This window comes from Eleginops maclovinus, chromosome 3, assembly GCF_036324505.1.
Source record: "Eleginops maclovinus isolate JMC-PN-2008 ecotype Puerto Natales chromosome 3, JC_Emac_rtc_rv5, whole genome shotgun sequence".
Lineage (NCBI taxonomy): Eukaryota > Metazoa > Chordata > Actinopteri > Perciformes > Eleginopidae > Eleginops > Eleginops maclovinus.
Genome location: NC_086351.1, coordinates 15,017,356 through 15,030,264, shown reverse-complemented (window position 1 = coordinate 15,030,264; position 12,909 = coordinate 15,017,356). Strand labels below are relative to the sequence as shown.

The window sequence follows — 12,909 nt, the reverse complement described above, 5'->3', positions numbered from 1 at the left end:
CTGAAGCAGTACTTGAACACTTTCCGGTTTATCACCTTCACATTTGAATGTTCAGGATCATGTCTGCTGCTTAAAGCTTTAATAATTTTCTGTGCTCTCGTAACATTTCAGATTTTCCTTATAGTGACCTGTCGCCTTTATTTGTTTTGGATAATCAGTGCAAATAGAGCCACAGGTGGTGATCAGCATGTTCAACAAAATGTGGGAGTCATACAGATAAAGAAGTCTAGAGAAGAGAGAAACAAGATGGAAACACATAGGACACTGTTTTGCCTTTGACTGCCAACAACATCTAAACATAGAGTAGAGGTGAACACTGCTCCTTCACACACTGTGCAGTATGTGTGTTTTACAAGATATAAAGCCCAGGTGACACCAGTATGTCTGTAAACAAAGTCAAGAAAAACAGAAACATGGGAGAGGGTTCAGGAGGGGTCAGGGTGAACAAGACCTTCAAAGTGTGATGATGTGTCATGTGGCTAAGACCACCACACTAATTTAGACTTCAAACATTTTCTGATTGACAGATCCAAGTAAGGACATTGACGTTTTCGAGATGTCCTGGACATTTTAATATTCATAGATAGTGTGACAGTTATGTTGTCAAATATTTCCTTGAACTAAGGGTCCGGATCTATGCTTGACCCTTTGCCGCATGTTGTTTCCTCTCTCTCTCCCTGATAAACTGATGAACTAAATCCACAAGGCCTATCATCTGCCAACATTACTTTAATATGTGTATAATCAACTTGACTTCATTATGTTTAGTGATATAGTATGTTTACACCATTTATTTAAAAAAATATTAGTTAATTTCAGCTGCATATATGAACGTATTGGTTTAAAGGTATGATGTACGCTACTGCGTTACCAAACATATATCACAGTAAAACATTTTATCTTTAGGATCCGTGCAATAATAATTCTCTTGAACATACTAACAAATTGCCTTTGTCTTGTGCTTAGTAAGCTGCATTGGCACATCTTGAAAATGAAGTGCAAAAAACAAACAATGAGTATGTGGAGAATCACTGTTCAAACAGCTGTATATTTTTTATGTGTTTTGAACAGTGGGCCAATACTTTTGGTCCGTACCGCTGGTGCATAAAACCCTTAAACGTATATCTCGTCCAAATTGGTCAAAATGTTTTGCCACTAAATAATTGGATTTGAAATTCTGATTAAAATATATTCGCCTACTTGTTTTACATTTTCTTCCTCTGAGGAACAGTTCCAGTGGGAACATCTGTTTTGATACCACAGACAGCATTGCAATGGCCCAAACGGGGTTGCTGCAATGGTTTCTGGTAATGTGAGCTGACACCCTGTAGGTCAAACCCTCAGCAGTCTTGTGCTTTTGATGGAGCCTAAAGTACACTTTGGGCGCCTGCTGTGGCGTCATGAAAGGAACAGGCTGACCTGCAAAGACTTCAGAATGCTTTCACCACAGCTTTAACAAAATGTGAAGGAAGTTTCCAAGCTTTTTTTCAATAAACCAAACACTGCATGACCATCATGGTAATTATGATTCAACATTCTCAGGTTCTCCTGTCACATTTGGACTTAAGCAGCAACTATGAATAGTGCAATTTATGACCTTGATTTCAGATATCAAACCTTTAAGTATTTCAACTATTTATTCATGGTGTAATAATATGACCATCGTTCAAGAGCCAAACATATACTTCATTTCATATCTATGTGTGTGTGTGTGTGTGTGTGTGTGTGTGTGTGTGTGTGTGTGTGTGTGTGTGTGTGTGTGTGTGTGTGTGTGTGTGTGTGTGTGTGTGTGTGCGTTTGCGCATGTGGTGTGTGTGTGTGTGTGTGTAAGAGAGAAAGATGACATTTTTGATAAAAGCAGAACCAATTGGATACATAAATTGATTCAACACCACTGGCTGTTGTGCATATCTTATATTCCTCATTATATTTGAGTAATGTTTACATGTTGATTTACCTGGAAAGATTGTCTTGGCTTTAGGTAATGCTTGGTGCTATTTAAACCTAGAAGATGCGCTCTAATCTGTCTTAGTTACATCTTCTCTCACCCTTTGTTGTACTAATGTCTGACGAGTACAAACATAGCCTCAAGTAAAAATAAAATGTCTGGCCTACAGTGATATAACCATAGAGAGCTGACCGATTTGTTCGCCAACAAATAAACAATGCTATGGGTGACTACAGTGGTGAAAGAAGTATTTAGATCTTGTTACTTCAGTGAATGTACTAATGCCACTGTATGAAAACACTCCACTACTCCAAGTAAAAGTCTTGTATTTCAAAAAATACTTAAGTCCAATTTAAATAATATCAGCAAATGTTAGTTTACTCCAGCATGAAAAAAATATTGTTTAACTAATATAATGGTTTGGAATTACAGCTGCATTATTGGGTGTGTTGTATCTTACTGCTGGAGATATTTAAGGTAGAGCTTATTTAACTACTTTATGTGAAGTTGGGTAGTTTAATCTACAATAATGCATCATATTCTATGAGCTCATTGTATGTTCATAAAGTCACTGTCAGTATCTCTAAAAAATGTAATGTTAATGAGCTCAGAAAAACTGCCATGTTTCTAATTTGGGACGATACATTGTAAATCTCATTCAACATGGTTTTTAAATATTTTATTTGGATTAAGAGAGGGAGAAATATCTGAACACTTAAAGCAACACGTATTCCTGATCGTAATTAGAAACAAACACAAACTCCCTGGACAGGAAAGGTATGCATTTCTCTCATTAGTTACTATCAAGCACTATAACTGAAGTGCATTCTATCACTAAGTATCTACAACTCCTATTACTTCTGGTGCAACAGTTATGGGGTCAATGTTACAACGTACTTACAGCTAATAATAATAACCTTGATTATTGCCCATCATTAACAGCAAACTACAGACAATTAATTTTATAATTAATAAATATCTACTGACGTTTCTGTATCATTCACTTCTGATGAATGACTGAAATTGGAGCACAGGCGAGCTTAACATTTGTGCTGATTTAACATGTTGTTGATGATGTATACGATGACACAGTGCATCCACTCATTTGGACCAGTTTGTAATTCTGTCCCTAGGCACACTACTCCTGCAGCAGTGTGAAATACTATGTAATCCCCAGGGCAACTGAGCAGAAACTAGATATCAAAAGGAAGTATGGCACCGTTTGTTTTTTTTAAACTGCTAGCTGCCATAGTACATTTTCATGATATATTAATACCACACAACTGCACAATAACTGCTTTCAGGTTTATACTTATATTTAGGGCATGTCACGTTGCAGCAGTAGCATCACTATCCTGGAAAACCAAAGCCCCTCATTGGCCAGCAGTGGACGGTGGAGAAGCAACAGTATGCTGTGTTGGATCAAACGATATTTAAAGGACTTCCTGTTTGAGCCATGCTAATATTTTAGAGTTCAACTAGATTAGTTGAGGAAACAATGATCCAGTGTGTTAGTTTACAGTGAATGCAGTAGGTTGCAGTTGAAGCGGAGGGGTCTTTAAGGAGTTGCAAATTGGTTTTATCCAAAGAATATGATGCAGGGCATACAAATGATAATAAAATGCAATACAATATAGTGTTGTGTGTTATTTAAAGCAGTGGTTCCCAACCTAGGGACTAAAACCAGTAAACTGTATAGCAATGACCCCCAAGAGCTTATTATTAAGAAAGAAAAGCAGAAAAAAATAACATTAATATAGCTTTTTCCCTTATATAATATAAAACAGGAGGACCTTTTCACACCTCTTAAAGCAAATCTAATCTAATCAAGTGTTGAGAATATCTTGGGGGAATCAATATATCTTAACTTTACTTAGAGATAGTTACTTGAAATATGTTTAATTGATCCAACATTTAGACCTAAACTCCTCAGCAAACGACCTATTGCACCTCAATCTCTTTTTTTAGATAGGTCATGTTAATACCACGACAAAGTTTACCCTTATCCATTCCTACTATACAAGGAAGTGTGCATGGGGCCTGTGTGATTTTGCACCTAAACACGCACACACCCTCGGAAAACATGGTTACATGAGAATGCACACATGCACATACACACAGGTTCAGAGTAAAAATCACAAGCATACTAACAAACTCACTCAAACACACACGTACAAACAACAACAAACACACACATGCACACACAGTCAAGCGTGTGGCAAGCGGCAGCAGCTGCTGTGTGTATAATTAGAGTGTTTTGAAAGCTGAGAGTAGGATGGCAGAACTTTCACCTGCAGGCTAAAAGGTTACCATGACGACCACAGACAAGCATGACAATACAACTCCTGTGACCAGCTTCATTAAATATGTACAGTATATGTAAGAAACATTAAAATATATATATTTTTTTTAAATTGCGATTGCTGTTATAATAAGCTGTTACAATAGGTAATAATAAGCTATTTCTTCCCACCCTCAATACAGGATTTCAAGGGTCAAGGATCTATCCACCATATGCTGTTAATTCAAAATTGTTTTTCCATCTCACCGTCCAACCCTTCTGCTTCGGGACAGACACACCCTCATGGCATTTCAAAACAAAACAGGTCCAAGTGACTGTCGTAAATCTCTTTTATATACATGTTTGCCGAATTATATCTAAGATTCAATCTATCTGTGAGTACAAAGCCATTTTAATCTTAAGCAATGACGTTAAAAAAAACAAGGTTTCTCAGTTTAAAAACAAAGCAGTGAGTTTCTTCCTCCAGCCAGTTGACTAGCTGCATTCAGAAAGGCGACATTATACCTCCATCTAGTGGAAATGACACAACGGTGCAGATGTGCTGCTAGGTTGCGTCACACTGGAATATGGCACTATTTCCAAACTTACATTACAGATGAATTGTCGCTTGAAATGGCAAATTAATGGCTTTGAAGTTTATTAGAATTACCATCTTACTACATGAATTCTTCTTCTTAGCGAAAAACATTTAATGTAGAGTAAAATATTCACCATGGTTCTGTTCCAACTTAATTTTATGGTTTATTAAAGTAACAATCAATAAAAGTTCAACATTTATCAGTTTCGAATACTCTCATTGGCTGAATTATTATTTTTTATTTTTTACTGTTTAGCTTTATTGCCCGGTTTTAAACCTTTGTTTGAAAAGTTATGATAATTATTGAAATGTAATTATTAACAGAACTTTGATGACGTTATTAAATTAGTAAAATTACATAAAACAGTTAATAGTTATGTAACCTATTACATTTCGTAACCTCCCCAACACTGGTTGGATTGTACTGCCCCTAACATGATCAATTCAGATTAAGGGATGTCATAAACTGAACGGCAGGGGTTTCCTCAATTGACTTGCCAGAATTTAAATGTGCAGAAAGACTGATCACGTGTACAAACATTAAGAGTTATAAGTAAAGTGTTGTTTATTACATTGGTATCGACATGACAGGATTTTTATATTGGTGGCAGTGATAGTTTGATTCTGTGATTGTAGATGCCGTCACTAATCCTCAAACACAGAACAAAACATAAGCAAGAAAAATACAGGTGGATGTTGATGCCAAATCTCTTTGGACAAAATATTATTTAAATTTTTGACAGTTGTCCAAGGTAAAACACACTGGCAGGCAAAGCTTAGTCATTGTTAGAGTCATGTTAAAAAGGATCTCATGCTGCTGACGTGAGGCTGAGTAAGATCTACCTGCTGCTCTCTGCTCCTCAGCCTAAATGGATTTAACGTTCAGTACACTGTGTGTATTTGTGTATCTGGCAGTGTGGGCAATATGTCTTAAATTAGGTGCTTTCAGGTCTGCCTGTTGTTGCTGTCTGCAGTACACACTGCTGTTTACACCCCAGTCACATCTCTTAATAAATCATTGAGAAGGGAACGTTCTGTATGCCAGTGATCATAAGTGGTCTATATGTTGTGTGTATGCTGCACGCACATTCTTTCTTCTTTTTAAACTTTGTCTTCCAACCAAAATCCCCATTTTTTTTTTACACCTTTCTAAACATCAGAACACTCTGGATCTTTGGTCTCTTGAGTAAAAAAAAACAAACAAAAAAAACCACACTTCTACACAAATATTTAGTTATATTAATATATCCTATTAAAGTTGTACAATATATCACTTGTACAGTTCATCTTAAAGTGCATGAACAAATTTAAAGAGTATCACAACTCCTTCATGGTAACACTCAATGTCCACATTTATATTTTATCTGTTTTGCTGCAAAAATGCAACATGACGTACTTCAGAGCACCCACTAAATAAAGTTTATGTGTAAGTTAGCAGGAGGCTGAAGGTTATCCGAACTACAAGGAACTGAATATTATCCTGTGAGGAACAGATGGCATGCTGAGATTAGACGGCTGACCTGCTTAGTGTTTGTCTGAAGGTGTTCCAATGACGCTTCACTGTTAACATAACAAGCTTTACCTGTGATATTGATGTTACTTCCCTCTAATCAAGCTTATACCAAAACACAGTATTAATTATTCCACGACACAACAATCATTTGGTGGTTTGTTTTTTTCACATTTCAGTTCATGGACAGCAGAACACATTTATCAAGGATTATTTAAAGATAAAGTAATGACTGTCTAGACACAAATTTCATGATCATAATAAGAAATATTGATCATCTTTAGCCAGATATACTGCTTACATTTAAGGATGTTGTAAAACTTCACAGTGAAGTTTGTTTTTGACCATGTAGATGTCCTGGTTAAATCGCTTATCCCTAATCCCAATAAGGGGCCGGTTGGCAACTGGTGAACCCTTTTGGAGTTAAGGCTTAGGGACAGATTAGTGCCGGAGGATATATAAACCAGCACAAACAAATAGCTTGTCTCACAATTAAGCTCTGAGGTTGTCTTTTGCTCCAGACTGGAAGAGTCCAGGCAAACAAAACAAAGAGAACATTTGATTTGCTTCCAAATTTAGGAGGTAGAGTCAGAGATCCTGCAGGTCATCTGCATCTCCTTTGTCTCTGTTGTGGTGTACTCTGCATCAGCAGCCATGGTACTGGAGGAGATGGAGAGTGACTCTGTCTTTGAACCCCATATCACTGTAAGTATCCTGGACAGCTTAAGTTAAACTTTGTACTCCATTCACTGCTGCAGGTGTTATACTTGTGAAAATAACTTTAACTCAATATCAGAGGTTTTTTTTTCCTGCATGGCTACATATAGAGTTTAAAGTATTTTGTTTTAATTCACCCAAAAAATTGAATCTGCTGTGTCAATGATTTTTTTTCTAGGAGGAACATGTAGAGTCTTACTATGGGAATGTGCACTGCATCATGATGGGAACTCCAAAGGCAAATCATCCTGTTATCTTGACATTTCATGATGTTGGACTGAACTGTAAGTCCAAACTAACTCACTTATGTTTGTGTCCTGCACACAGTCAACCTACTGTAAACCTATAAAGTGGGAGAAAAAAGTGTAGTGTAGTCAGTGTTTTAGATCAGCTTAGCTAAAAAATATAGATTTAAGATTTATTTTATGTATTTCAAGAAGCACAGCTTGTTTTTTCAGTATGTAAAACCTTTCAGCGTGCATTTATTAATAAAAATATACCATCTTCTTAAATATTCTTTTTATAAATGAACCAAGCATCTTGTACATTTATGAGTAATTAATTTTAAACTTTCTCTAGACAAATATTTATCTGAGTGATAAAGTATATTTAGTTTTCTTATTTTCATTGCATTTGTTGTTATTCCGCTTCAATGGGATTTTGATGCAGTTTTTGTTTTTGCTTCTCGCAGACAAGTCCTGTTATGAATCGCTTTTCAAACACGAGGACATGCGGGAAATTATCAGACATTTGCCAATTTGTCATGTTGAAGCTCCAGGACAACACGAGGGAGCCAAAACTCTACATACTGGGTCAGTTTTTATGACAATAATAAAATAATAGAAAATGTTATGAGTATATGAGGTATAAGAGATTGAGTCCGACCCTTTACCGATGGTTATGTGACCTTTGACCCCTCAGACATACCTACCCTACAATGGACCAGCTGTCTGAAGCAATTCCTGCTGTCATGAAACACTTCGGGTGAGTTCCCCAGATACTTTCAATTGGCCTTTTATTAAAGGCAAGTCTATTTTCACAGAGCACTCCAGGATTCATATCAGTTTGACTTTTGACTGTGCTTTGCAGCTTATGTCGGGTGATTGGAGTGGGAGTTGGAGCAGGAGCTTACATCCTGGCTAAATTTGCTGTGAGTTTAAGTCTCTTTCCCTAATCCCATTTTAACTTAAGACAGAGACGACAATCTCTCTTGAAATCTTTAGTCAAAAACAGATCTTCGCTAAGCTGTAGTTTGTCCTAGTGTACACGTGAATATCAGATCAGAACCGGAGTTACTGATTAGATATTTTGTATGCAAAGATTCAATTCCATAATTTGTTAAATCTCAGAGATTGGATGAAACTGCTTTACAAAATCTATACATTCAGCAGCTTTACTCTCCATAAAACACAGGGAACAGAATTTTTTCATCCATGATGTCTATGGGTCAAAATCAAGGACGTGATCTTGTACAAGAGTAATATGACGTGAAGTTGTTCACAATTAAACAACAATTAAGAGAACTGCTGAAAAAACATGTCAGTAACTGTATGTGAATAATATCGTAGAAAACTAACCGTTCATCTGTGTTTGTGTGTGTAGCTGAATCACCCTGATCTGGTGGATGGATTAGTTTTGATCAACATTAATTCCAGCGCTGAAGGACTAATAGATTCTGTTGCAAGCAAGGTGAGCAGTGTGTGTTGATCACACACCATGTTTGTTTAATAAGATTAACATCTATTTCAAGAGCAGCAGTCCCGATTGTCAGATATTTTTGATTGCTTAAGGAAGGAAGGAATTATAATAGAATGCCAAAACCATGCTCTCTTTGATGTGCTGGGTTCCCAGGGGTGGAGTTCATTAGATTAACAGTGTATATGTATTTAAAAATAAAAATATGTATTTTTTGTTGATGTTTTGTTATGTGCATTTTGTTCTATTGCCCCTTATAGGACAATAAATATAAACTGAAATAAGTATGACTTTAATCTAGAGAATCACCTGTGTTAACAGATATTGGTTTTCATTTGACTGATTCTGACATTTTAAACCTGATGTCATTTAAATGTAGCTGAATGTAAATGTGGTCATTTTCTTGTGTTTGTTGTAGATCACTGAATGGACCCACACTCTCCCTGACACACTCATCTCACACTTGTTTGGAAAGGTAAGTTATTGGCTTCCACTAACATGTTAACAAAGGTGTAAACATCTTACAAAAGGTTGATTTGTTGTCTTACTGTCTAACTAATGTTTCAGGCTGAGATTATTAACAACCATGACCTCATAGCTACATACCGACACCTAATCACGACAACAATGGACGAGTACAACGTGAGTGAGTTCCTGCACTCCTATAACCACCGCCACCCCCTGGAGGTGGAGAGGCCCATTCCAGGAGGAAACATCAATGCCAGGACCCTCAAGTGAGTACATGCATTACCTTTAAGGAGGGCATAGCGTCAAGATCTGGAAAATGAAAAGCCTGAATAGTTCTCATATAATATAATTCCTTTTTCGTGTACTATAAAAACCATCCGATAAAGTGCCAGGCTCTATTTTTTCTCACTAGATGTTTTACTTTTTCTGCCCTTGTGTTTGTTTACAGGTGCTCCACTCTGCTGGTTGTAGGAGATAATTCTCCTGCTGTGGAGGCTGTGGTCGACTGCAACTCTAAACTCGACCCCACCAAGACAACTCTGCTTAAGGTAACCAAAAGACTAACTTACACAAAAATGCCTATTAACACCACTTAAAAGTTTTATTACAGGCTGAAACCTTAACCTGAACATTAAACTTTGGTTTTCCAGATGGCAGACTGTGGAGGACTTCCTCAGGTGGATCAGGTAGGCATGGAAATTGTATTGGCTTTTCCGCTAGCAATAACGTAGAAATTACACCTATTGGTTGAAATTAAATGTGATCTTTTTTTCCTTTCTCTCTACAGCCAGCCAAATTTATTGAAGCTATTAAATATTTTATCCAGGGCCTGGGATACTGTAAGTCACTGTTATTTAACCCTTAACTATCCCAATCTTTAATAAGAACTATTACATTTTAGAGCTCAATACTTTAGGTATTCACATCTCTGCACTGTTAAAAACCCCTTCCTTTTAATGTGATGATTATTGTAACCCCAAATTGGTGTTAGGAGCATAACATGATAATTGCATTTATTTCAATAAGTGGATAAACTGTAGGTTGAATCAATAATATGACATATCTGTATTGGATGATGCAGAGCTCAAACCTCTTTTCATATTTCTCCAGTGTCCAGTGCCGGCATGACCAGACTTGGGTCACGAACAACCTCATGCTCCAGCATCACATCTAACGATGGCTCTCGGAGTCGCGCACACACCAACGAGCTGCAGCGAGGCCGAACACACTCACACAACGCCGAGGAGAAGCATGGCCATTCACACACTGGCTCCACGGAGCACACTTCGTAGACCACATCGCCCAATAAAGTGGCATGCTAGAGAGCATTCTGCACTAAATGGCATGCAATTATTTATCTCATTCCTCATTGTATTTACTTAGACTTCCGTCTGTCATGCCCTTACATTTGCACTAACTCTTGCAGAAAGGTCACAGGTCGTCCGTCCAGGTGACTTTGTTCCCTGTTCTGTATCAGCGGTGTCTCTTCCTATTTCTTCAACTATTTAACCATAATTTCCTACATTTCTCTCTTGGCGTTGTACCTAGTCTCTCCATCCACTGCTATCTCCTCAGCCCAGCCCTCTCTGTGATGTTATTGTATTTTCTTTATGTCATTCAGCGTCCCCATTTATGTCCTCATATACTTTCATTCATTTTCATCTTCTTACTGATGCATTGAGGTCTATCATGGTGTATACTTCATAAGTTAGTTATCAAAATTGACTCTTGATGTAAAAAGCTCAAAAGTGTATTCATATATAATTAATAAAATTACGATATAAAGAAACAGTGTTTTCTAGTGTGAAGGCTGGATGTTCATACAAGTAGGAATGTGCATTGATTATGCTACAGCTTTGATTTTATCATATGCTGTGGTATATATTTTAGACCTCAAAAGATTGAAAATGGAACTTGGGAATTAACTAAATCAAAATAAAATCATATGATTCCTGTGAATATATTTAATTCAATCATTAAAACTGATCACTTCATGTAAGTATGTTCATGGAAATTGAACTAAATAATTTTGACAAAAAATATTGCCTTCTATCTCTTAATTGTTCACCATTCACACGATTGTCTAATATGAATGATTTGAATAAAACAGAAAATATCTCTGGTTTCACTTTAGATTTTGATAGAGAAACAAAGGTTCTATCATGTGTCAAGTGACACAGAAGACATTTAAGAATAATGTTTGCAAAATACAGGCATTATTTCAGAACATCAGTGACTGTTGCAGGAAATTCTATTATTTTCAAATAAACAGGTCATCTAATTACATCAATCTTTATATGTGTCACGCAAAAGGTCAGTATTGGCCATCAACGTGGATAATGTCTCCTTTATCTGGTTCAATCCACAACATGCCATTTACTGTTCAGACCATCATGATGGTGAAAACCTTTTTCTGATGTTTCCTGTCATCACAATTAACGATAATTCTGTTAAACTCTCAACAACCTGAATAATTAAATCGTAAAAACAAATGTGTTTACCAATTCATCTGCTAAAAAAAGTGTTCTTTCCATAAAATTGCTTCGATTACTCCATGGATTGACATCTATAAATATGACATTTATACAGTCCATGGTTTAAACAACATACAGCCGTGGAAAAAATTAAGAGACCATTTCAGCATTCCCATTTTCTTTAGTTTTATTATTTATAGGTATGACTTTGAGTTAAAAATGTTTTATTTTTTTTATTGTATTCTATAAACTACTGACAATTTTTATTTGTGTTGAAATTCAACAGACACTGGAATGGCTGCCATATATGCAGAGATAAAGATTTAAGAAACATTTGGAGAGGTCTCTTAATTTTCCCGGATCTGTATTGTGTTATTCCGTGTTAAGACCAACTAAAGTGTAGTTCTCCAATATTTCCAATAGATGGTGCTCTATGATCTCTTCTTTTCTCTGATGCTGTGCATCATCAACAGCCATACACTCAAATACGTTGTATAGCCCAAAAAGGTTCAACTACTACAACTACTAAAACAATACAAATAATATAGAATAATTATCGGTTTTTAATACCACTTCCCTAGCAGAGCACTATGGATCTTATTTAAATATCTTGTGTGCCATCTTTTTTTAAGGGGCAGGATTAAAGTGAATTTTCAATTTTTAAAATCTTTTTTGTGTTCCTGTTACAGCAGGAATACGTTTCTAGTGTTCAATACCACAAATTAACATCTCTACTTACAGTTGGGTTTTGAGCAGCATGAAGTATTAAGGGGCCTGTTTTCATGATGGACTCAAGGTTGATTTGTCCCTTACTGTTTAATTGAATTAATTTTAAACTGAATGTAGGCCTAATATGTTTTTGCTGCTCAGATGTGTGACTGCCAAAAGTGTATATGTGGCTTATACTGTTGGCAAAGCACACACACCATGTGACTATGACATCATTATGAGTTTTAATCCACCTAAGTGTCTCCCTCCCTTGTGACATCATTTGCTTCACTCCTCTGTTTGAATAAAAATAATCTTTGTAATAAGTGTGTGGATAATAGCTGCATGCATGAATGTACTGAAAGTGTAGGTGGGGCTGTGTGTAGGCCCATCAGTAGATGGATTGTTTTGGGCTGCAACTGCGAGACAGTGGAAACACACAGACCCAACACAACGGCAGTTAGCATCAAAGTCACAATAATTGTGTGTGTGTGCGTGTGAGTGTGTGTG

The 12,909-nt window shown here is 36.6% G+C and overlaps 1 protein-coding gene across 1 annotated transcript; it reads left to right on the top strand.

Moving 5' to 3' along the window:
* Window positions 1-6,801: 6,801 nt before the first annotated feature.
* Window positions 6,802-11,006, top strand: LOC134861175 (protein NDRG1-like). The gene is made up of 12 exons (XM_063878207.1): window positions 6,802-7,042; window positions 7,233-7,338; window positions 7,746-7,866; window positions 7,976-8,038; window positions 8,144-8,204; window positions 8,657-8,743; window positions 9,168-9,224; window positions 9,317-9,483; window positions 9,666-9,765; window positions 9,868-9,903; window positions 10,005-10,056; window positions 10,328-11,006. The coding sequence occupies exons 1-12, from the start codon at window positions 6,992-6,994 to the stop codon at window positions 10,507-10,509; spliced, it is 1,083 nt and encodes a 360-aa protein (XP_063734277.1). The 5' UTR covers window positions 6,802-6,991; the 3' UTR covers window positions 10,510-11,006.
* The last annotated feature ends 1,903 nt before the right edge of the window (window positions 11,007-12,909 follow it).

Excerpts from the sequence above, each read along its gene's own strand:
- LOC134861175 (XM_063878207.1), top strand. The coding sequence starts at position 6,992 with ATGGTACTGGAGGAGATGGAGAGTGACTCTGTCTTTGAACCCCATATC. Across the intron at positions 7,043-7,232 it reads TCTTTGAACCCCATATCACT|GAGGAACATGTAGAGTCTTA; the intron begins GTAAGTATCCTG and ends TTTTTTTTCTAG. Across the intron at positions 8,205-8,656 it reads ACATCCTGGCTAAATTTGCT|CTGAATCACCCTGATCTGGT; the intron begins GTGAGTTTAAGT and ends TTGTGTGTGTAG.